Below are 25,280 nucleotides of genomic sequence, written 5' to 3' on the forward strand. Positions count from 1 at the left end.
ATATGCATGTACATGTACATGGCCACTAGGCAGCATGGAGAGCAGCTCCAGGTAAGGGGGGGGGTGTGGAAATTGAGGCCATAGGGAGAGGAGGAGTGATTTGAACAGGGGTGGGGCTGTGGCTGCTGTCCAGCCAGAGCGTGAAAGGAGCCTGGAGCTGGAACGTGCAGCTGCAGGGCCCTGGCAAGGAGCAAGAGGGGACTATAGGCAGCTCGTCTGCAGGGTGGGGCCTGGCTTCCCACCGCTGCACACTCTTCCATGGGGGGCTGAGGGATCCCGTGCACCTGATCTGTACATGGAACAGGTGCGGGCTGCAGACTCAGGCTGTCGGGCCTGCTGTCCTCCCCTGGGGTCTCCACTGCCCAGTGGGTAGGACACGGTGCTACAGAGCAAAGCTCCACACTGCCCTGGCAAGGCATTCCCTACCCATGCCACTGTCCCCGCTGCTGTGCCTACAGAAGGCAGGGTGCCTCTGCCCACCACGCAAATTGGGGGGGGCATGTGCACTGGCAACATAGAGGACTGCGGGATAGCCCAGGTGCAGGCTCCAGGCAGCTGCAATGGGAGGGTGGTTGTGCAGTGGCAGGGAGCTGTACCCCCGCACCTCTGGATAAGTTGCCCACACCTCCATCCCATGACCAGCCCTAGCCCCCCATTCGCCCCTGCCTCTTTCTCTCCCTCACCATGGGGGCCCTTGCTCTGCCCCTCCCCCTCCACAGACTTACTGGCACAATGCTGCTCTACCTGCAGTGTGCAGGCTGTATGTAGCTGCTCATTTGCATCTGTGTGCATGTACCCACCCTCCCATTGCAGCTGCCTGGAGCCTGCACCTGGGCTGTCCCACAGTCCTCTGTGCTGCCAGTGCTGCCCCACCTGGAGGCAGTGGAGCAGAGATTAGGCATGTGTTCCAGAAACACGTTTTTTTTAACATGATTAACATGTTAAAAAAATAACACAAGATCCAATTAACACATTAGTCACACACATTAACTGCAATTGACAGCCCTTTTAAATCCCAAAATCAAATACCAAGATTTAGAATTTATTTTTTTTAGAGTGATTAAGGCAGTGGTAGGATTCCTAATTGCTTTAAGATTGTAAACATGTCCAGAAAAAATTGTGTTCAACTGACACCTACCTATATAGTGGCCTTTTACTTTAATTACCAATTTGGGGGGGTTTAATCAAAGAATTTGCAATTTTTATCAGGGAAAACCAGGCTCCCTGATGAGCTATTTCTCTGATGCCTTTCTTATAGGGGTTGGGTGCCAAACCCAGTAATGTCACTTTCTGCTTGCATGCCTGGGAGTGGCAATTCTTTTTGCTACAGGGACACAACAGCAAGAGGCATTTAGTAGTTCTTCCCATTCCCTTTTCTCTAAGTATGCACCCCTTAGTTCCTTGGCTAGACCACATCCAAAATCATAAAGACAGCATAACAATCTATACCAGGGGTAGGCAACCCCTGGCACAGGTGCCAAAGCATGGCCCTTGAAGACATTTTGCTTGACACACATGCCTCAAGGTGGACTGTGGAGAAAAGGTCTCCACAAGGATTGGGCCCTTTGCAGCTCCCGTTGCCCACCCTGGCATACAAGTTGTTGCAAGTTGAGGGTGTGGGTATTTTTGACATTCTGAGTTGCTGACCCCATCTACTGACCCCATCTACTGAAAAAAGCAACATAAATTGATACAACGCAACACGGACTTTTCAAGGAGACCACGCACCCCATCCGTGAAATAAGCACAGTAAAACACGATGCCCCATGAACCCATATATTGTAGTGGGGTTTGTATCATGGCAGTATAGCATTTCTGTGATGGTGGATGTTGTGTGCACACAAACAGAAACAGCTGATAATGGAAGTAACATGCTAAAGGTAAGGAAGCAACTAGAGGAGTTAGAGGATCAGTATCCAAGGTAAAATGGCTGGCTAAAATGGTAGCTGTGCAGCTACTTATTTGCATTACTTCTCTACATTAGAGTTCTGCAAAGTGAAAAAAAATACAAGGACTTCCACATATTGGTAACTGAACACTTATCCTACCTAAACACAAGTTAGTGTATGCCCATAAATCCACCTTGCTGAAAGATTTCTAAAAGGTTTGATGCATCTGCCAAAGATTGTTTGGAATACAAACATCAGTCCTAGAGTGATGCAAAGAAGGTAATAATATAGGAACTAGTTCTCATCACAAATGTGCTTTATTCATTTTCAAAATACCACATGAAAATGAACTTCATACAGCATAGCTGACTTTTTTTTGCTGGATCTAGGATAAAAACAAACTGTGAAACAACAAAACTGCAACTTTAGGGCATAACAAAAACTAACAGTCTTTCTTTTTGGAATGGGACAGCATGGAAAAGTGGTCTTCTTTTTTAAGTAAACATTTGTTTCTAAAGACTTTACCTGAGCAGATTTCTGTTGCACCTTCAATGTGAGCTCCAGAGCACAGCTTAAATCAGGACACACACACACACACTCTCTCTCTCTCTTTCATTCTCTCTCTCTCTCCATGCAGCACAGGGGGAGGAAGCTGATGTTCAGCAAGCAGAAGGAGGTCTTTATTTGCAAAACAACTGAAAGCATTAAGTTAGCAGCTTCCTAGCTGGTCAGCCCTGGTAAAAATCACAGATTTTAAAAAGAAACCTCCTCTCTTCCACATCTCCAGGGATCATAATGTCAACATTCATTGTGAAGAATACAAGTATTGAATTTTGTTAGAAGACATGCACGAGCAGACCTGTCAATTATATCGAGTCATTATTAGACAATGCAGTGGCTACAAAGGCAACATTCTTTTATAAACCAAGATTTATTTGCCTCTAGTTTGATGATTATTACACAGACACACTATGAACAATTTGTACAATTTTGTATTCTTGTAGATTTAAAATCTAAAAACCACAACATCTCCATTTTCCTAAACTTTGTCCAGTGACTTCTCAGCTTAACCTTTGAAGATGAAGTGTCCCTTAAAAGTGGACACAAAGTACCAGCATCTCAAACACTGCCATATGAAGTTGTTAGAAGTCTGCTAAGCAGAAAGTTCCTATTCAGTGTTTAATGACACACTCACTACACACCCAGTACAGATTTCCAAGGTTTCACAGCACAGTTACAAGTTTGTTGAAAAAAATAAAACTACTACTACCAAAAATAAATTTTGTCACAGATAATACACAATTCTGAAAGGGAGATCCAACACCAGGGAGCAGTTTTATTAGGCAAGTAATTCTACTGATGATACAGTGGGTATAGATGATATGGAATTAAAATAGTAAGACATTTTCAACCCATTATGATTTCAAAATTTAATCTGTGTTATGCTTCATTTAATAAGATATAAAAACTGTCCCTCACAGCTCATGGAATGTTAAGTCTAAGCAAGACTTCAAAGCCTCCCCCCCTTATCTCACATTCCATTAATTTCTGGTTGCACAGAAAACAGACAACCGGTACGTGATTTTACCTCTTAAAAAAAGCATTTACACTTATCTAAATATGTAAAAAAATGGGATGTGTTGGGATTCCTCTTCTTTAAAAATGTGTTTTCTAGAACTACTAAAAAACTTGCATTTACAAAATAGTTGATAAAAATATTCCTCTGAATTGTACAAGAAGGAAAATACAGGGACCACCAATAAAAGACTTGGTACAAGATATTACTCAGACTTGGGTTCTTTTTCTCCTGCTGCATCAGATACTGGGGCCTGAAAAAGACAAAGGGAAAAAGAGAAATCTTAGTTTTACAATGTCTTCAAAACCTCAACATTTTTATACCAAAGATCCAAAATGAAAATTATAAACAGGCTCTTTTAAAACCATCATAATATATATTTCTAATACATGATGGTTGTTACTCCATATCTAGTCACACATTTTGAGCCATGATCTTATTGGGCAGTTAAAGATACTCATCTCACAACCTACTCATCTGTTTTTGACAATGTTCTATCCAAACAATTCAACCTCTGGAGAAATGGTACCTGGCTTGTTCTAAAACAGAATGGCATTAATTCAGCTCCACTGGTCTCAATTCTGGGATCCGTGCTTAAAATTAAAGGGGAACTAAAACACCTGTTTTGGTAACTGCTGTCCTTGAAGCCCAAACTTTCAAGAATGAAGGACTTAATGTTTTCCTACTAGGTAAGCTAAAGCCTCCACAGAGAGTGTGTCATCTCATCTTAGAAACAATCTGACTCTGAACAAGATTAATAGTATCTCCTATAAAGCATTACAGTATTTTCCCTTTTGGTGAGGGAAAGCTGTGTGAGAAGCTCTCCCCTGAGCAAAGTGCATTGTGAGCACTGTAGTCTATCTGGGGATTTCAGGCCAACTGAGGACACTAAACTTCCACCAGACAACTTTCCAGTTTGGGGCTGATATTTTTCATTTTTGAGTTGTCAGTGAACATAAGAACTGACATTTACTGAGTTAGACCATAGGGTCCATCTTGCCCAGTATCCCACACCACACAGTGGGAGAGTGGATACTGAAAGGCAAAGTAAACAGGTTATGACCAGAGGGGTTTTTCCACTGTTCCTCTCTCACTTGCAGCCTCCAGCATTTAAGGTCTAGGAAGTTCTGAGGCTGTACCCTTAACTCTCATGCTCAACAGCTACTGATACCCCTTGTCCAAAACAATGTGTACAATTCCTTTTTGAATCTGGTTAAACAGTCAGCTTCCACGACATCTTGGGGCAATGATTTTCACACTTTAATTACATGCTATGTGAAAAGTCCCTTTCATTCATTTTAAAGCTACCTTCTAGTTTAATTTTATGATCCCTAGTCCTTGCATTGACAGACAGTAAATAATAAATCCCTACCTACTTTTTCTTCACCTGCTAGTATTTTATAAACTCCTGTTGTGTTCCCCCACAAGCATCTCTTCTGTAAACTGAATAGGCCTAGCCTCTTCAGTCTCTCCTCATATGACTCATACCACTAATCATCCTTGTTGCCATTCTCTGTACCTTCTCTATTTCTTTTATATCCTTTTTGAAGTGTGGGGACCAGAAATGGGCACAGTATTTGAGGTATGGATGCACCATGGATTTATAAACAGGGCATAATGACACTTTCTATTTTGGTTACAATTCCCTTAATAATGTAATATCTAACACTTTATTTGCCTTTTTGATGGCTGTTAAGCCCTAAGCTGAAGTTTTTAGTGAGCTGTCCACAATGACTCCCAGATCTCTCTCCTGTGTAGTAACAGCTAATGTTGAGCCCATCATAGTGTAGGTATAGTCTGCGCTATTTTTACACATGCACATCACTTTACACTTATCCACATTTAATCTAATTTGCCCTTTAGTTGCCCATTCACTGAACAGCATCAAACCCTTCTGTAGTTCCTCACAGTCCACCTTGGTCTTCACCACTTTAAATAATTTTGACATCTGCAAGCCTTACTATATTCATCCCTTTTTCTAGATCCTTTATCCTTATACGTTAAACAGTACTAGTCCTAACACAGATCGCTGGGGACCTCTACTATTTACTTCTTTTCCCTCTTTAAACCCATTTAGTTAAATTCATAAAATAAAGTAACTTAGCATAGGAATTTTAAGTAAACAATTCCTGTGCCTGCATAGGGAGAATGGAGGGGAAATAAAACTAGCTCTGGAGATGCACATATTCCATTAAAGTTAAAACATGCCACATAAATCCAGTAAACTTATGAAAACTTATAATAATGGCCGCAGCTTCACTAACTGTGTTTTCTGAAGACAAGGAACCTCAAGGCAAAAGCCAGGATGTTAATTACCTTAGGGCAGGTGTGCAGACACCAACAGTTGTCCCAGGAACAAGTTACACAGGACTGAATTTCCCAGGTTAGGGCAGTTTCTTTCTATTTAAGGGATTTCATTAAAGAGTCAGAACGTTTCCCCTTCAGGGTAGCTGGAGTTTCTTCTGGGATAACATGTTCATATGTCCATGAACCATATTTTGCACTAAGCAAAGGACTGGATAAATTTAGCTTGGACAAAATGTTTGAGACACATTTAAACAAATGCATTAAACTATACATTTTTTTTTTAAAGAAAGAGAGACTAAATGGATCAAAGACCAGAAGACTATCTTACCTCCTCACTTTTAGCTTCTCCGTTTTCTGCAGGCAAGTTGTCCTTTGTCTGTTCTTGGTTAGTCTCCTCAGTCTGTTTTCCTTTTGGTCCTTTTTTTCCCTTTGACTGAATTTTCTTGTCCTCAGATTTATTCTATAGTAAAAAGCATTTAAGAAAGATTGCATTAATTTAGTTATTAGGTAAATTAAAAAGAAGCAAAATGATGAAGTTGTCACATAACAAATTTGGGATGATGTGCTCAATTAACAATAAGAGGAAGCAAAGCATCTCTACTTTAGAAAAAAAAATCTACTCCAGAAAGTTAGGAAAATAAGACAGAACAGCCACCTGAGGATCAGATCCCAGACCAGCTATAAAAGGCTACATCTCACAGAAGGCATTATATACACACACATATATATATATGGATGTGTATATACATAGCTTAATCCGTCTGTTTGTTTGTCTGTAACATTCTTGGAGCACTCTGACTGGCAGTCTCAGTATCCAATCGCAATGTTTATGTAGCAGTCTTACCTTTTTGGAGTTTGGGTTGAGTCCCAGGATCAAGGGTCTGCTGTTTGATTGGTCGAGCTCACCCATCAATCCGGAGGCAGCACAAGGGAAGCAATGCCCCGCCCTTTTCCGAAGGGAGTGGGCAAGAAGCAGCTGGACCTGAATCGGAACTGCACCAGCCAGGTCCGGAGAACTTTGGGGCTGGAGCCCCTGAAGTGTATAAAACGGGAGCAGGCTCAGCAGACTGGGGAAGAGATGACGAGGGACGGCAAGGAGAGAGGAGCTCCAAAGACGGTCATCCATCAGGACCCTACTTGAGCTTCAGCAATGCGCAAATCAGCGCATGGGGATTGGGCTCTAGGAGCTGCTTGAGGCAGCTTAAGCCTGTGAACCCAGCAAGCAGCTGGGCAGTCGGTGTGCAGATCAGTGCATGGAGAGCTGGTCCTAGGAGCAGCTCGTGGCCGCTTGGGCCTCACCTGGTACGCGGGTCAGCACATGGAGAACCACCTTGGAAGGAGCTCACAGCTGCTCACGCTAGCCCTGGCCCTAGGCTGAGCGACTGGAGCCCCAGAATGTGGCTCCACTTTTAACTAATAGAGCCCCAGTGCCCAGAGCAGGGCCTGGGAAAGGGAAGAACCCCCAGTATGAGACTGGGGAGTCGGAGCCTGCAAGGGCTTGGCTCCTACGAGAGAGAGTGCCCTGGGTACCCAGTGCAGGGTGCCAGGCTGTTGAGGAGAGCCGAAGGTGCCGCTGGGGAGAGGTTCTTGTGGAATTGGCCACAAGGGGAAGAGCCTTGACTTCTCCAGAGAGGAACTGCGAGTTACTGGGGAAGCAGGCCCCGCAGGGGAGGCTGACATGGGTGAGAAGGGTCTGCTGCCTCCACTGTGGGAGGGGCAAATCTACATCCCAGGGCCCTAAAGGGGAGGGGCTGAATGCACTCCCTATATTGAGGTTGTCATGTCAAGGGCTATATAGCTAGGGATAATCTTTAAGCGGGTTTATATGATTTATATGTTTTAATGTGTATATTATTGGCATTGTTATTTGTGAAGGTTTAAAGAAATACTATGGTTATGTTACTTGGGTTATATAGGTTAATATCCCTATGTATTAATTGTGTTGTATAGGTTGTAAGTTATTTGGTATTATATGCGAATTGTGAAATTTTATATATAGTATTATATGTTAAGCCTTGTAAATATTCTGTTTTATATTAAGCGTCTGTATTTATTCTTGTAATAAGTTGTACATAGTTAAGTATTTGGTTTTTGCCTAACTCTACAGAGAGGGGAGAAAGACGCTTTAGTAGCTGACCCCTTCCTCAGCACCCTGCCTGACCACCACCACTGTCATCAGAGGACAAGACACACCCCTTGGATGTACCCAGGCTACACGTACTAAAACCACCAGAGTACTCCACACAGACAGACACACAGACAAGCTGGCCCAATGTTGGGGGTAAGGTGGGGTGGAGAATGACAGAGGGGACAGACCAGTAGGGTGAAGCACCACTGGCCTCGCCCTGCTTCTTCAAGGCAGCATGGCACTGGCATTGCCCCCACCTCACTCCATCACCACCATCATTCTTGATGGGCAATTTGCTAGTCATCACTATAAACGGTACCATGCACCTGGTATACTATTTGACAGCACCATGTTTAAGACCAAGTACTGCAAAGCATTCTCAGTAGAAAACAGACCTGAAAAGGACTGGCAAAATTAGATGGAGAGATCTCCAAAATGCTTAACCTGATCATTAGCACTGGACTAGAACTAGTAATGCAGTCCTGTTTTACAAGCAAGAAATACCTCAGGATTTTATATCTGATGGGTGATTTTTCAATGCAAAAAGCACTTTGAAGTGCTTACTCAAGGCAGCTGAAGGTTGTCTTATTGTTCTAACATTACATCCTTTCTGCTACAAACTGCCATTTCATACAAATAATTTAGAATGCCAATCCATACAAACTTTGTATCAGAAAGAAACCGCTTATCAGTATGCGCTGTGGTCAGTATGCAGTTTGAAAAGATCTGGTGTAGCAATTTGGATTTACACTGCAGCACTTTTTATCACATATTACTGCATCAGCTTTATTACTGAGAATGCCATTAACTTAAACCAATATTAAAGATAAAGGGCAATTGTTCTTACCAGCAAAATTAAGGAATTTTGCATTAGAATCCTGCAATAGGATGAGATGCAGAAGAAGATGCAACACCTTCACACATTTTGGCAGATTCTTTAGTTAGAAAACGCTTACGCTTCAAACCTTGCATAAAGTGTGCATAGTATAGCATTATGCAATTAAAAACAGGATTTATCACATAGCAACTGGCCAAGCTTTTTTTTTTTTTTTTTTTAAATCAAATGTGATGTAATAAACCCTAGAGAAAACGCTTATGGACCAGGTAATGATTAAAATGGAAATAATAACTGGGGTATAAACCAAAAAGACACACACATTTAGCAATTATTACAGCTTTCATACTTTTGATAGAATACTCCTTTACATAACAAGTTTTCATTCATCACTTTCTTTCTCAAATTAATTCTGAGCTCAAAATAAAAATAAGATATTGTTTCTAATATTTATGTACAATATAAAATGAATAAAATTATGGTTGATAATCTTACTAATTAGAACCATCACACAGTTCAAACAAACAGATCAGGAATTTGACAAGAGAAAGTAGTGGAATAAGAAAATATTTGCTGGACTAGAGAGGATCAAGGTAAAAAGTAGGAAGAAACTGTAGATGAAAGGAAAAAATGTGAACACCGCAAGGAAAAGGGGTTTTGCATTAAAGTGGAACAAAAACTGTAGAGATCAAGTGAAGGAAAAGTTTTTGACGGGGTGTCACTGTTGCAGAATAAGGGAAATATCAAATGCAATACAGGTTTTAGATCTGCAGAAATGACTGCAGAATTAATATTGATAAGAAAATCACAGAAAGCACTTTTTTTGTTTACATTACAGGAATGCTTATCAGCACCCTCAAGACACTGCTGCATTAGAGGATGTAAAACCCATGGGAAGGAGACTCCCCAACCTGAAGACTTTACGATCAAGATTAACAACAAAGTATACGAAAACAGTTAGTGGGGATGGAAACTAAAAATGAGGTTACAACTCTAAGAATATGTTCTCATGAAGGCTAACTCCATCAAAATGGAAGATTTCCTACCTACCCTAGTATTTATCAAATGGCAGTGTCTTGATATTATGAGGAAATGCCTCATTCCCTTCCCCTTGCGGAAGCAGGACAACAATGATTGCCTGCAAGGTGACTTCTCCTCGTAGTACATGCACTGAACTGTGGCAACTGTGAACCAGTTCCCATCCAGTGACATTCTTGAAATGGTTTGTGTGAGTATCCACGCCCTTAGGGTGCAGACATGTGTTAACTGGGAGAGCCAGTTAGCCATATTAGTCTGAAGTCAGGGAGAAAGCAAAGAAGATGCAGTTAAAACAATTTAAATCAGGAACAGGCAACTATTTTGGCTTGAGGGCCACTTAACAAGTTTTGGTGAGCTGCTGAAGGCCACAAGGGTACCCCCGCCCCTCAACAGGTGCTCCACCCCATGGCTGCCCTGACCTTTGCCACCAGAAGTCCCTCCCCTTGTGCCAGAAGTATTCCTTTTTGGAGAGTGCTGCTATCTTGAAACAAGGAAAAAAACCCCAAAAAACCCCAAATCTTATACTAAAAATCAAACATCTACTATAACTAGGGGTGCACTGATAAAGACTTTCCTGGCTGATACCGACAACCAATGATTAACCAACCGTATCGACCAACACTGATTCGATGACCAATATTTAGTAACAGTGCAAGGCATTTTAAACTACTGACATAAATAAACCTTTTTTAAGGTTTGTTTTGCATTTATAACACACGCCTCCTGCCTGCTTTGGCCCTCGATGAGGAAGGCAGCAACTGCCTTATTCCCATGCACGTCGCTCCCTCGCCCATGACTCCTACTCGCAACCCTGCTCCTTGTGCAGACATCCCAGACAGGCGGGGTGAATCCTCATGCAGACAGTGGTGCTGGGTGTGTCTGTAGCCCCAGAGAATGTTGCTGTTTCAGCAGTGGGCCCCGCACAGCCGAGCTCTCACGACCGCCAAGAAGCTGCTTTTGCAAAGGTGCCTAGTGCTCAGTGGAGGCAGCACCTTACCCTGCCCGTACACGGCCCAATATTTCTGCAGCAGTGCCAGCGCTCAGGCCCCTGCTGCACGCGCAGTGTTACCATGGCAGCAGCAGAAGCCAGTAAAGGTCCCTTTATTACTGAGCATGGTGTCCTATGACTGCTACCCAGCATCCCTCTCCCTCCCACTACTAGCCAGGATTTATAGTCTGCCATAGGCTCAGGCCAGCAGCAGGGACCAGACTATGCTCGCCAGGTTGCTCTGCGTATACAGGCATAATGATCAGCTACAACGACCAGAAAAAGACAATAACTGATAAACACTAATTTCTCTTTTTTATAGGTGCCGATCTGACAGTCAACCAATATACCAGCATACCCCTAACCATAACTTATTTTATTTTAAAAAAATCTTTGTCCTGATTTGTGTGTATCTAGAGGCAATTGCATAATAGCCAAAATACAGTCTTACTCTTGCATACTGTGTGTAGGGAGTAAGGGGGCTTATGTGGGGGTGTTTGGCTGGGGAGTGTGTGCGCAGTGTGGAGGAAGCTGTGGGTATGTGTGAGGTTATGGGGGTGGAGGATGGTGGCTCCTTGGAATCCCAAGAGGGTATGGTGCAGTGGAGTGTGGATGGTGGCTGCCTCCTTGGAATCCTGGGAGGGTGCAAGTCCCTGGATCTGCAAGTGATAGCACACAGCTCCCCGTGCTCACACCCGAGTCCCTGGTTGCAGGTGGCAGCAGCGTGGGCCAGCTGCACCCAGCCCCATAGCGCATGGCTGTCTGGGCTCCTACTCCTTTCCCCCAGCCGGAGTCCATGGCCCCATCTTCTCGCCAACGTAAAGCTGGGAACCACAGAAGATTGAGGTGCCTGGCATACCCCAGTAGGGTTGGCCTGGGCCATGCACACTCACATCACTTGCTCACCTTTGCTGCTGGTTTTTTTGGCTTTGGCTCCTCTTTGGCGGGGGCAGGTTTCTGAAAAGAAACCAGTGGGGGTTAGAAACTTGTTACCCATCACACAGCTACCAGGGAGGAAAAAAAGAGCTGGGCCTATACTTACAGCAGACAAGCGGGCAGATCGCCTCTTGGGCTGGAGAGAAAGAGACATACAGATTGTGAGCTTCCATCACTGGATGTTTTCAAAAAGAGGCCAATGGATGAGTGCTAGCCAGGGATGACCTAGGAGCAGCTACACCTGGAGCACACTGAGAAAAGCAACAAGGGGGAGCCCAGGACCCAGTCCCTCTCCCACCAGATAATGGGGAGAATGTGAAGAGCTCTGCTGCCTAGAGCAGGTGAATATTGGAGAAGACTGTGCTCAGCAAAAGCATGAGGCAGAGCTCCACAACCAGCTTAGTTATACCAGCAACTTTAATCTTTAAGTTTATGGAAAAGATCCAGAAATAGGAGCGCTGGCAAGCTAGCTAGAAGCTATGATGTGAAGAATTATGCTAGCCATCCCCAGTCTACAAAGCACAATGGAGGATGCTTTTTTCCCCCCCAGCTTCTGGAGTTTTCTGGTTGCCATGTGGGGTTGGGAATGAAAACCTCCACCTCCCCTTGCCTGTTGCTACAGGTGATAGCAGTTTTTTTGTTAGTTTTTGGCTTTCCTCAAAAGCCTTGACATTGGCTGTAGCCAAGGCTGGGGGGGTTTGACTGGAGCATGCCAGTGCTCCCGCTGGGACTGAAACACAAGAGGTTTCTAGTTAGACAGGCTTGGCTCCCTTCCCTGCCCAAGGATTATGTCAATAATCCCATAGGGGGTCAGGAACAAACTTTACTGCCTGCCAGATTGGCCCTGCCTTCCTCTACAGGGAGTGGCGGCAGCAGCAGGGCACTGATAGCTCAAGTTCCTCCAGCTTTACCTGCCTTCAGCCTCCTTGGGCAGCTGGCCTTGCAGCAGGGGCTGCCTGCACCCTTTCAGGCCAGGGCTTAAACCCCTACTTAAGTGATGTGGCTGCACGGGGATGCTCCTGCCCCAAGCAGGAGCATGCTGAGCTGGATGAGGCAAGAGATCCCTCCCTCCCTGCCCTGTAAGTGCATAAGACGGGAGCAGAGTCGGGACCCCCCACCCCCGGGCCCCGCACTCACCTCCTCGCGGACCTCCCCTTCCACCGCGTTCACCTGCAAACAAACATGAGTGAGCGGCACAGAGCGCATGCGCCCCCCCGCGGCGTTCTGGCCTCTCCCCCCCCCCGCGCAGAAAGGGAGGGTTCGCGGGCGTGACGTCAGGACGGGCCCACCCCCCGCCCCTTCCCGCCGCCGCATTCGGATTTCGAACGCGGAGTGGCGCGGCGTTCTACCAGCGGCTACAGAAGGTTCCAGACACTGCCGCTGCCAGGCGGGGTCACCCCTGCTCCCCTCCCCCAATGCAGGCAGTGCCCCAAGCGGCAAGGCCAGAGGCTGGCGGCCGCTCCAAGCCAGGGGGATGGGATTGCCCAGGCCGGAACTTCCCTCCCCACGGAGGAGTCCCCACCTGTCAGCTCCCCGCTCCCGCTCCGCTGCCCCGCGACGCCTGCCCCCCACCTTTCTCTTCGGCATGGTGAGGCGTTCGCTGGGTGGCAACTGCGGCTGCGAGTACGGCTGGCTGCGCACGGAGCCCGGGCGCGCCCCGCCCCCTACCCGCGCGCCCGGCGGCGCCGCAACAGGATCCAGCCGGATTCCAGGGGGGGAGGGGCGCCGCTGCCCAGTCAAGGGCGGGCGTGACCATTGGGGCGAATTCCCCTACGCAAGGGAATGGCCAACCCCCCCCCCCCCATGGCAATGGATCTTTCCACTTGGCGCCCCTCCCAGGGGGCGGGGCTAGTCAGGTCCCTGTCCACTGCTAGGAAAGCGGGCGGCCCCTCCTGATTGGCTGGGGTTGTTCACGTGGTCTCTTCCGGGGAGAATGGTGGTGAGCATGGAGGGGGAGGGGAGCAGGCAGCGGCGGGCTGGGAGCGCATGCGTAGTGTGGGGGACGCGTGCGACGTTCGGCGGCTGAGCAGCGGGCCCGCCTCGCCCGGAGGAAGGTCGAGCCCCTGGAGGTATGGCCGAGAGCGGCGCGTGGCTGCTCGTGCTGAGCTCAGTTTTCCTGTGCAACCTCCTCAAAATCCTCCTGCCCTCCTGCTCCTCCATTGTAAGTGACGTCAGTTGTCGAGGGGGGCAGTTCCAAAGCTCGTTGGTGGGGTTGTTCCACACGGGCGGTTGTGCCGGAGCGTTCCACGCCGCGGGCGGGGGTGTCAGAAGGGACCCGGCTCCGCGCGCGTTAAGTGATTTGGAATGTCCCACTCCGCGCTACAGCACCCCCTGGCGGGGCACCCAGCGGGTTTAAAAACCCGAAAGCTTGTCAAGAATTTTTTTTTCCAACTATTTGAGTTGGTCTAATAAAAGGTATTAGATTTACCCAAAGAACCATGTCTGCCTATGTCCTTAGACCAGTTGCTCCCAACCTCAGGTTGTGACCCAAATCAGGGTCACAGGGCTCTTCCCCTCGCTCCACCCCTCCCACCTGCAGGGCTCTCCCAGCGCGCTGTCCATGCACTCCCAGTACCCCATGATCCTAGCCCAGCCCTGGCTCTGCTGCCATCACCAGGCATGAGCAAGTCAGCAGGGGTGAGGGTTGTGACCCAGACTTAGGGTCACAGCAAAAAAAGGTGAGCCACTGCGTTAGACAACACGGCTACAACCTACACCCTGTAGGATGGAGATGGGCTTTTCTTTCTGGCTGTCAGGGACAGGACTAGGACGCCATGGGCCTCAAGCTTCAGCAGGGGAAATTTAGGCTGGAGTTGAAGAGGAGCTGTCTGAGGGCAATCAGGTATTGGAATAAGCTGCTTAGAGAAGTGCAGTCTCCATCTTTGGCAGTTTTCAGCCTGTTAGGTGGCGGGGATGGTTTAGTGGAGGACAGTCCTGCCTTGATCAAGCCACTGTGCTGTATGACCGAGTGAGGTCCCTTCCAACCCCACTGCAAGGCAAGGCATTGAAACCTGCTGGCCTCAGGGACTGCCAGGTTCCTGGTGGAGAACTTTACAACCTGCCCTTCTGCCAGACTGTTTTGAGCATTGGGCCTTTGCCAGCCTTCTTCCCCATGCTCACAGTCAGCTGATTGTCAGCACTGGCATGGGGTGCCACATGTTCATTTTAGGGCATCATACAAATGAGTTGCAAAGATGTATTTTATGGACTATCTTTGTGGCTGGCTTGCCGCTTCCTGACATCGTAAATCGGCTGTATTGCACTGTAACTATGATGTGATTAATAGGTTAATTGCATAATAATTGAAATGTGGTGGGGGCCTCTGATGCATTTAAAGGGAGACTTAGATTGTGGATTCTTTTTTAACTTAGGCAGAGGTGGTTGTTTGCTGCAGAGATGAGACCTTTGTTTTTGCTCTGTTTTTACAGAGCCAGTTGTTCAAATAGTGAGGCTTTCTAAAATTCTTAGTAAATCAGTGCATTGTAAGTAAAAACACAGATGACTAATGGTTGTTGGCTTTACTTTTGTCCCCTACTCTAAGTCAGTGATTCTTAACCAGAGTGCCATGGCACCCTGGGGTGTCTTGAGATTCTTTCAAGGGTGCTGCACAATGTTAGCAGTGTTAGGTCGGCAAACATGATTAACAAGGTAAATGAAGGGTTTCAAATAAGAATTCATAGTGTTAAGACCATTCTGCCCTGTTGTGCTTTCTCTGAGTTCGTTGCAACAGAGCAGTTGCTCTGTTGTTTTTCTGTAGTCAAAAAATATGTGAAAATTAAGAGCTGAAATTTTCCAAGAGGTGCTTTGAATCTACAAAAGTTGAGAACCACTGTTCTAAGTCAGTGGCTCCAAACCTGTTTTTGCTGGGACCCTAAATCCAAGTTGTGACCCCCCGCCCCTGCTGCCAACTCACTTACGCCTAGCAGTGCCAGCAGAGCTCAGGCTGGTTTGGGATCAAGAGGGGCAGCAGTGACAAAAGCACCTTTCTTCAGGCATAGGGAGTCTCTTCTATGAAAGAAGCTAGAAGTGTGACAGGATGTCAGTGAAAATGTAAATATCCTGTCACACTTCTAGCTTCTTTCATTCCTTGGAGTCTCAGAACAGCAGAGACTCTCTGTGCCTGAAGAAAGGTACTTGTGCCCAAAAGCTTGCAGATAACCTTTTTTCCAACTACACAGTTGGACTAATAAAATATATCACATCTACCTGAAGAAGCTTGCCTGCCTATGTCCTTAGACCAACACGGTTACAACCCAAAACCCTGCAAAAATGTGTGTGTATGTGTATGTATATATAATAAAAATGTTACTATGGCTATACATTTGATCTCTGTCAAGAACAGAAAAGTGAGCATAAAATGTTGTGAGAAATTGGAGGCAGTGAAGTCTAAAATGATAGTGGAAGGTTTTCAGCTACCCACATACCAGCTGGTCACTGAAATCTGAGCACTTCAGGCTGTTAAAGGAGCTAAGTATTTGAGAGGTATTGTGATTCAAACACTGGTTAGGAAACAGAAAGTCGAGGAGGATTAAAGGGTCATTCATTATGGAAGAATATTAATTGTAGGTACTTCTAGCTTCCATATTTAAACGTATTAATCAATGATTGGAAGGGTGGCGGTGAAGAGGGGGGAAGATGGGAATCAGTAGCAAGGTAGCAAATTTGCAGATGGCAAAGTTATTTAGATTGGTCTAGGCCAGAGAGGACTATGAAGCCTCAGATACTTGTATAGGCAACATGGTAGCAAATTAATTTCAGTGTTAGTCAATACACAGTAACTTGCACTAAAGAAGAAAATGTAGCTTGTCTACATTTGAAATGATCATAAGGCATAAATTATTTGTAACAACTCAAAAAAATGACTAGGATTATGATCCATGTAGCTCAATAAAAACTTCTGCTCACTTTGCTCCTGTGGCATATCCCTTACATATCAGGATATCTAAGAAAAAGGATAATAAACAGAACAGGAAATTTTGTAATATCATAATATAAAAGCAATAATGCTTCCAGAATACCATGATAGGAACCTGGAAAATAGTTATATGAAACAGTTGAGAAGACTGGGATTGTTTACTTTAGGATAGAGCCAAATAAGAGGTGACTTGAGAAAATGTATAAAATAACCATTTCATAGATTTCATAGACATTAGGGCTGGAAGGGACCTTGGAAGATCAAGTCCAGCCCCCCCACCCGAGGGGCAGGAAGCCAGCTGTGGTCGTAGGATCCCAGCAAGATAAGCATCCAATTTACTCTAGAAGGTGTTCACTGTAGGTGCTTAAACCACCTCCGATGGCAGGCTGTTCCAGACCTTGGGGGCTCGGACAGTAAAGAAATTCTTCCTTATGTCCAGCCTGAAACAGTCTTGCAGGAGTTTGTGACCGTTCAACCTCGTCATCCCTTGGGGCACTCTGGTGAACAAACGTTCCCCCAGATCCTGGTGGTCACCCCTGATAAACTTATAGGTGACCATCAGATCACCCCTGAGCCTGCACTTTTCCAGGCTGAAGAGCCTCATAGATCTCAGCCTGTCATCATAAGATCTGTTTTCCTGACCTCTGATCATGCGCGTGGCTCTTCTCTGGACTCTCTCAAGTGTCTCCACATCCTTTTTGAATTGTGGAGCCCAAAACTGGATGCAGTATTCCTGCTGCAGTCTCACCAAGGCTGAGTACAAGGGGAGAATGATGTCCTGGGATTTGTTTGAGAAGGATCTATGGATGCAAGCCAGCACTTTGGTCACTTCACTAGCCGCAGCATCACATTGCTGGCTTATGTTCATCTTGTAGTAAATGATTCCTTAGTGTTATAAGAAAGGTGCCAATCTCTTGGAAAACAGGACAGATTCCAGTGTAAGGGATGGGTAGACTATCCAAGATCTGGTCTATGGCCTCTGATATAGCTGCTACTGGCTACTGCTGAAGATGGACTACTAGGGATAGTATGGACTTCAGGTGAAATTCTGTATGGCAGTTCCTGCCTTCATAGGAACTCATGCTAACAAGTCTTCTGTAGGAAAAGAATGTCTCAGCAATAGGCTCTGCTCTAGAACTCCTGTATCTCAGTTGAACCAAGAAAGAAAAAACACAACAGTATTGATGACATGCTGTCAAAGTGCCTGTTCACTTAAGCTTTTTCTGAGGGGTTGGAGAAAAGGCAATTAGTTTTCTAGGAGGTTGTTGAATTGTTAGCTGATGATGTACATTTTAGAGAAAGCAAGATAGATGCTTTTTAGATGCTTAAAAAAGCTCAACATTCTGACAAAATATCTAATTGAACTTCTTTTATTTTTAGATATCCAGATTGCTACAGAAGGATGCAGAGCAGGAGTCCCAGATGAGAGCTGAAATTCAGAACATGAAGCAAGAACTCTCAACTATTAGCATGATGGATGAGTTTGCTAGATATGCCCGACTGGAAAGAAAGATTAACAAAATGACAGACAAGCTTAAAACTCATGGTAGAGTGCAATGTTTATACTTGTCCAATTTATTTGAAAAACATTTCATTTTTCAAAAATATATTTTGACCATATTAGCTCTTACATTTTTATTCATCCCTTTCAGTGCTCTACCTTTTCCTTTTAAGTTGTAGAGGGTTTTATTTAATTACTTTGTATTTTTCAGTTATACATAACATCCAGGGCATTAGTAGGGGCTGGGACTTAGAAGTAAAATTATTATATAAAGACTCTCCCTGAGCTGCAGTCTGGAATGTAACAAGCTTTCAGAGGAATTCCCAAGGAACTAAGGCAGCAGGCAAGTTTTCATTTTCTTTCTCTGCACAGACATTCCAGATACCTACAACTTTTTTAATTGAAATCAAATAAGCATGTTGCCCATAAGATGAGAAGCAAACTACTGAGCCTATGTCTTCATTCTAAAAATGTGTTTGGTGTATTAAGGTTCTTCTTTTTTCATTTATTGTGTTTACTGCAGGATAATTAGTACTTGTTGGCTGTCCTGTTGTAAAAGCCAAACAGAGACAAGACACAATAATATTTACTGAATGGTAGTTGGTCAAAGCCAGTGCTCTTATCCCCTGCCCTGTTCTAACTTGCCTCATGGTAAAATAACAGTCTGCATTAGGATTTTACAGTGGTATAGCTAACGTGCATTCTAACTCTCATACGGTAGAAGTGCATCTTTTTTTGGCAGCGAAGACGGCCTTAGTGCACACCTCTATCCTTAGCCTGCTTGACTCTCAGCATCAGACCTCTGCACTGCAGCTTCCATTTTTCCCTCCATATCCTCTATCGCATGCTTTGTATTTTCCTAATCAGAAGCAACACACAAGAGCAAATATGAATGTTCTTGTTTTGTCTCTTGGTGACTTGTGTTTATGGTGCGTATGTTTATTTCTTGTATGCAGGTTGTAGCCGTATTGGTTTATAGGCAACAGGAATCAGAACTTGTAGCAGAGGTGATATCTAGTTGGTCTAATAAAAGATATCACTTCTGCCATGAGTTCTGATCATTTATTTCTTTGTTGTCTATACAGTAGAACTGATTAAAAATTGACAGTCTTGGATCATTTCTCACAAGTGTTACTCTCAGTAACTTTTTTTTAAAACTATTTGAGTAGTTTACATGATAGTCAACAAAGCTGTTTAATAAAGCTTTTAGCCACTACGTGTATTCATTGGTTTCTAACAAGATTTTTTACTTTGCAATAAAACACTACCTTGGTGGGGAAAATATGGGCAAACTTTTTATTTTCTTGTTGAACAGTTGAATATTCTATCCAGATTTTACCTTTGGACAGCTTAGTTTAAGATGATTCTTCTGCCCTGATGCTGACACATTTCCTCCCTCTGGGGAAGAATTTATTTTGCTAATCCTCCCATGAGTCTTTTTAAAATGAGGCAGACATAAGATGTGCCCTGTCATAGCCTGACTGATAAAGAGACTGCACTTTACCTTTTGGAATAGCAGTGTAATTAATCTCTTTTGCATATAGTCCAAAAGAAGCTTTAATAGGTTTTCCATCTTGGGTACTTTCTTAGGTTTGAGATGTGAACTGCAGTTGCAGGTGACATGTTCGTCAAGTATGTCCTTATTTCATAAAATTATTTGTTTTTAAGAATCCATATAACAATTCAGATATGTCATGGATACTCTGTAGCATATGCGTTCAAATTTTGGGGTGTGAAAACTCACTTCTGATTTTCTAATAAATTGCCATTGACAGTACTTAAACAGGTATATAATATTTAAGGAGAAGGTTTTCATTTAGACAATGAAATAATTCACCAGTTTTCATGAAAGCATATTTACTGTTTTATAAATAAGATGCTTATATATATTTTCTTTTAACAGTGAAAGCACGGACTGCTCAATTAGCCAAAATAAAGTGGGTTATAAATATTGTATTTTACATCTTACAAGTAAGTAAACGCTATCATCATTGAAAGTTTACTTTAATTTTCTACTGTTATGCAGTTATTAGCCAATAATTAGTTAGGGATGTATTGTCTATTTTGAAGAAAACATGGAAAAACCATTGACTAATTTCAGACCTGTTGTAGATATGGACTGGGGGAGCATGTTGCCTGGGCTCTGATATCTGTGAGTGAGAAGGGATTGGTTGAGTTTCATTTAGCCTCTGGTCAGTCATTTTCTGGTTCTGGGGCAAAGGGAGACTTGGTTTTCTCTTATTTGTCAGAGTTTCCCAGGGTATAAGTGCTGTTTTTCTGTGTGTTGATGATAGATTTTAAAAAATATACACACAATCCTTTATCTCTGGCAATCATAGCAGGCAGGAAACAGCTTTGCAAGCTTCCCTACATTGCTTCACCATAAAGGGTTTGATCTTTTAGAGAACCCAAATTCAAACTTTTTTAAATAGTTCAGATTTAATACTAATGTACGCGTGAGCGTCTCTGTTACGACTTGTAATAGAAGAGACAACCCACTGTGAGGATAGTTTTTGGTGATGTGGGATGGCAGTCTGTTTTATAGTAGGCTAAATTGACTCAGTTTATTATGTAGGGTAAAACGGCCTTTGGAATTTACTTTATTTCTGGATGAATTTTGAATGCGTCTGAAGATAAAAGCTCCATTTCCCATTTGACAGGAAGTTGCCCAAAAAGCATGGTTTGAAGTTGATATTTTAAAATTAGTCCTGTAGTTAAGAAATTTGTTGTATCCAATTTGTTGTATTTTTAGGGGTATGGGGTTGATGTTACATTCATAAATTAACTACACTTTGTAACAGGAGTACATAATTTACTGCTCCAAAATAGAAAACTGCATGTACTTTGTGATTTCTTGTCCTGGCTAATAATGTCTGTTCTAGGCTGCCTTGATGATCTCGCTAATTTGGAAATATTATTCTGAACCAGTTACGGTGCTTCCAAGCAAATGGCTAGCTCCATTGGAGCGCTTAGTAGCCTTTCCTACAGGAGTGGCAGGTAGGACTATTTATTCAAGAGATTAAGCTTCTATCTCCTCTCCAAATTAATGCGGAAGCTTGAGTATAATAATAAAGGGTCACAGAAGTTAAAAGAACATGTTTCTTACCAACATTTTCATTAGCATTCAGTATTATGACAGTGAGAAATTTAGCAATTTAATTTGCTTTTATATTATGCAGTTTTTCTTTCTAATCACCAGTGAAATTCTGTTGGGTTTTTTTTCTTTCTGGTCTTCCTGTGTTAGGACAATAATACTGTTTGAATAACAATACTGAGGAGAATGTTTCAAATCTAAGCTATTATCACTGATTTTGTTTTTCCTTCACCTGAAATTATTTACTATTAGGTTGTATAAAACTTTGTTAATTGTACATCTATGCTATCTTACTACTTTTCTACACTGGAGTTTAGTAGCAATACAGAATGGTTGTAACTGCATGCTAGTTTTAAGCTTAGGTTTTGTCTTCCCCCTTCTGCCCATCATTCTTTTAGGGTTTGCCAGCTTTAATACCTCTTAAAGTACCCAGGAATGATGTTTTTAAAATAGCTGATATCCATCACATGTTTTCAGGAATGTAGTGTTAAACCATGGGTTTTGATTGGAAAGAGAAATCCTAAAAGCCCCCCAGGCATAAATGCAATTCAATAAGAAATGGACAGACTTTTTTCGTGTGTATATGTTTGGAGTATTGTGAGCCTCCAGAATAAATGAAAACAGAGTAATAATAATAGGCCTCTGTGCTGACCTGGTCAAGTCTTGTAAGTTGCTTCTGTGAGAGAGCCTTTGGGGTTCCACTTTGTAGTCAGAGGCTGTGTGTATATTTAAAACCCAATATATATTTAATTTTATCCTTCTCTGCCTTCAACAAATAGCAAGATAATGACTGAGTTTGTGAATTTTTAAAAGTAAGGCCTGCATTATAATACATGATTGTACAGGAACTAGCATAATGGCTTTGTGGCATTGAGCAGCCCTGATGTGTTGGTGCCCCTCACTACCAACTTGCAGCCCCCTTCATAGTAAATGGAAAACCTGGATCCCTAGTTCACAAATATTTAAAAAAATCAATTTTCTTAATGATTTTTGTAAAGTTCAGCTGTAGGACCCCTTATGTCCATATATATCTATGCCTTAGCAACAAAGTCCTGAATCTGTAACTATGCAGTTAGGATGTTTAGAAACTGCAGGATGTATATGGTGCAAGTTGGCACGCATCATTCTTCTGACTTGGTTTCTCCAGGTGACTATCAGGTCCTCTCTAGGTAGCCAGTTAATAGCTCGGTTCCCTTGATTTCAGAAATGTTCATTCACTTGCAGTTTTGAAGCTTCCTAAATTGCTTACCAGAGTTTGTATATTTCAGGGTTATTGATATAGCGATTTACATGATGCTTCTATGTTTCTTTTCAGGTGGTGTTGGAATTACCTGTTGGCTTGTGGTTTGCAACAAAGTTGTGGCCATCATGCTTCACCCTTTTAGCTGAGAGAGAATTCCTGTGACCTACAGAGTTCTAAAGTGCATTTGCGTAGTTTTCATGAACTATACTTGTGCATAAAAGGAAAGGGGCTTTCTGAATAAGGAAGCAATGAGCTTGAATTTTCCATGTTTTATGGCAGCAGACTATCAAAAATTTTACCAGCTGTACCATCTTTCTTTAACTTGTCCCTCAAATTCAGTCTGCTGTTTCTAAATAACAACATTACTATTCATAATGTCTCTTTTGCTTTCCAACAATGAAAAAAAAATTGGTCAACTGCAGAACCCCAAGAATTTGTCACTGCAAAAAAATTAACTGAAAATTGACTGCAGTGCTAATTTATTAATTTTGATGTTGAACTGCACAGATAGGTATTCTCATGGAGCTTACAAGTTTTTGATGGACTGTATCATGGCCATATTATAAAAGGGTGGGCTTTTTGTTTGGTTGGCTGTATTTTGGGAGGGGAGGAGAAGGTGGTAAGGGAAGTTCTTGGCTCATTTTAAGTTAGGTGTTGATTTCCTGACTTGTCTATTTGTTGTGGACCTCAATGCACTTGAGCTATCTTAGAAAATGTATTATGTATGTCTTACACATTGTTCCTTCCTGATCCTCTCTAAATTGCTTAATATGTAGGAGCTAGCTACACTTTCTTCTACACTTCCAACATCTAGTGATGACCTGCTTGCTTGAATCTATTTGTCTTCCCATCCCAAGTGACCCTTCTTCAGAGCGGGAGAATCAGATCAGATGCCTCTCGTCCCCATCCCCAAAGGAACACAAGCCATTCTCTGTTCCTGACTGCAGTCTCCTGTCATATTCTTTTTGTGTTGGCCCAAGAGGAATAAATAAGCTCTCATTTCAGACATGCCAGAGTGTAGGCCAAAAACATGTTTGGGAAGGAAAGATGGCCCTCTTTCATGGTTGAAAAGGAGCTGGGAGGGGGATAATTAAATTTCAAAAGGAAGACTTCAGAACATATTTGTGATATTGTCATCCTGCAGGATGGCCCGAGACTCAGCCCATGAAGTAAAGAAGTCCAGTGGTTCAAATATCTAAAGTACTAAACAGATTTTAAAGGAAAATGGTAAAAATACAGGACAATCCCTACTTCTGAGATCTAAGCTTTCCTGCTGTACTTAGCTACAATAAACTAGCGGAAGTATGTTGTCTTATAAGGAAGGAATGCTACCAACCTGTAGAAGAGTATAAAAGGTGCTTTCAGTATCTCTGAGCTACACTGGTGATGTGTCCATAGCAGCTCCTGGCACCCTTTTGCTGAAAGAATAGTGATCTGTAGATTTGTAAAATTGCTGATTTAGAAGCCCTGCCCCCACATCCTTCTGTGGAGGGAACTGCAGCCCCTCCGTCACCACCCCATCTCCCCTCTATATTGATACCAGGAGTCCTTGCCTGCCTGCAGCGGAGCGGCCTGTGCAGTGAAACTTCATCAGTTCAGTTGCATTGTGTCCTCCATATTCTTGGAGGAGTGGGTCGGATTTTACTGTGTTAAGGAATGACTTCTTAAGGTCATTAATGGTCATAATGAAGTCCTGAAATCAAGGGTAGGCAAAATATAGCCCATGGGCCAAATTCAGCCTACCACCTGATTGGATCTGGCCTGTGGGGCATGCCTGCCAACTGAGTGAATGCACCCTGTGGCTGCCGTAACAGCGCTGCACATAAGGCCAAGTCCTGCCCCAGTCAGCCAGTGCTGTGCTCCTGCCTCCACCTGCTGGCCCCAATCCTGGCCAGCACACACAACTTATTGGCAGGGTTGCTCCAAGTGCAGCTACAGCTGCCTGGGTACTACCCCAGCCCAGTGCTGTTATTGCCCTGTGATCCTGGTCTCACGTGCCTGTCTTGCTCCCAGAGACTGTTCCCTGCCCATCTGTATCCCCATCCCACACAGGGTATTTTGTTGAATTGTTGCTGACGGCGGGCATGTGCACTGACCTAGTTCATGACAATTCTGGGTACTACCCCAGCCCAGTGCTGTTATTGCCCTGTGATCCTGGTCTCACGTGCCTGTCTTGCTCCCAGAGACTGTTCCCTGCCCATCTGTATCCCCATCCCACACAGGGTATTTTGTTGAATTGTTGCTGACGGCGGGCATGTGCACTGACCTAGTTCATGACAATTCATCAAAACTCTATGTGGTCTCCAGGCCCCAATAATTACCCAACCCTGTCTTAAATGATGCATTTTATTTGTGTATGGGTGCATGTAATGTTTTCTTTTGGTACATGCATTTTTAACATAGGCTTGTTTTTATAGTAATGGTAATTTAGCAAGTGTTAGACGTAAGATACGTAGCACCAAGTAAAAATACTGGGAATAAGAATGTGTGTAATGGCTTGTTTGTTAATTTATTAAAATAAAGTTGTTCAGTCTCTAACTTTTTTTTAAATTACATTTTTAAAAGGTTCATTAAAGTTTCCTCGCTAAGTAACTAGTGATTTCTATGTGAGTTACATTCTGCAGCCAAAAAATGGGTTACACATACGGGGTACAGATTTTGATGCATTTTAAACAAAAGACTTTTAATTGTAATATTGATATTTTGAGTCATAAGATTCCTCTTATGATACTTCAGTTTGCTTGTGTTGCACAGGAATGCAACAGCAGCAAGACCCAAAGAGGCAGCATTGTTTTTCATAGCAAAAGCTTCAGCTGGTATGGATACCCGT

At 43.5% G+C, this 25,280-nt stretch overlaps 2 protein-coding genes across 2 annotated transcripts; one reads left to right on the top strand and one right to left on the bottom strand.

The window, feature by feature from the left end:
* Window positions 1-2,801: 2,801 nt before the first annotated feature.
* On the bottom strand, window positions 2,802-13,465 carry HMGN1 (high mobility group nucleosome binding domain 1). The gene is made up of 6 exons (XM_090060929.1): window positions 13,270-13,465; window positions 12,835-12,867; window positions 11,804-11,833; window positions 11,668-11,718; window positions 6,101-6,232; window positions 2,802-3,718 (listed from the first exon to the last, which is right to left on the bottom strand). The coding sequence occupies exons 1-6, from the start codon at window positions 13,282-13,284 to the stop codon at window positions 3,671-3,673; spliced, it is 309 nt and encodes a 102-aa protein (XP_089917055.1). The 5' UTR covers window positions 13,285-13,465; the 3' UTR covers window positions 2,802-3,670.
* A 155-nt stretch (window positions 13,466-13,620) lies between these two features.
* GET1 (guided entry of tail-anchored proteins factor 1) lies at window positions 13,621-24,988 on the top strand. Its single transcript, XM_090060917.1, has 5 exons — window positions 13,621-13,858; window positions 17,993-18,158; window positions 20,017-20,084; window positions 20,996-21,110; window positions 22,523-24,988. The coding sequence occupies exons 1-5, from the start codon at window positions 13,769-13,771 to the stop codon at window positions 22,594-22,596; spliced, it is 513 nt and encodes a 170-aa protein (XP_089917043.1). The 5' UTR covers window positions 13,621-13,768; the 3' UTR covers window positions 22,597-24,988.
* Window positions 24,989-25,280: the final 292 nt, after the last annotated feature.

This window comes from Crocodylus siamensis, chromosome 1 (genome assembly GCF_052110815.1).
Source record: "Crocodylus siamensis isolate JL-2025a chromosome 1, ASM5211081v1, whole genome shotgun sequence".
Lineage (NCBI taxonomy): Eukaryota > Metazoa > Chordata > Crocodylia > Crocodylidae > Crocodylus > Crocodylus siamensis.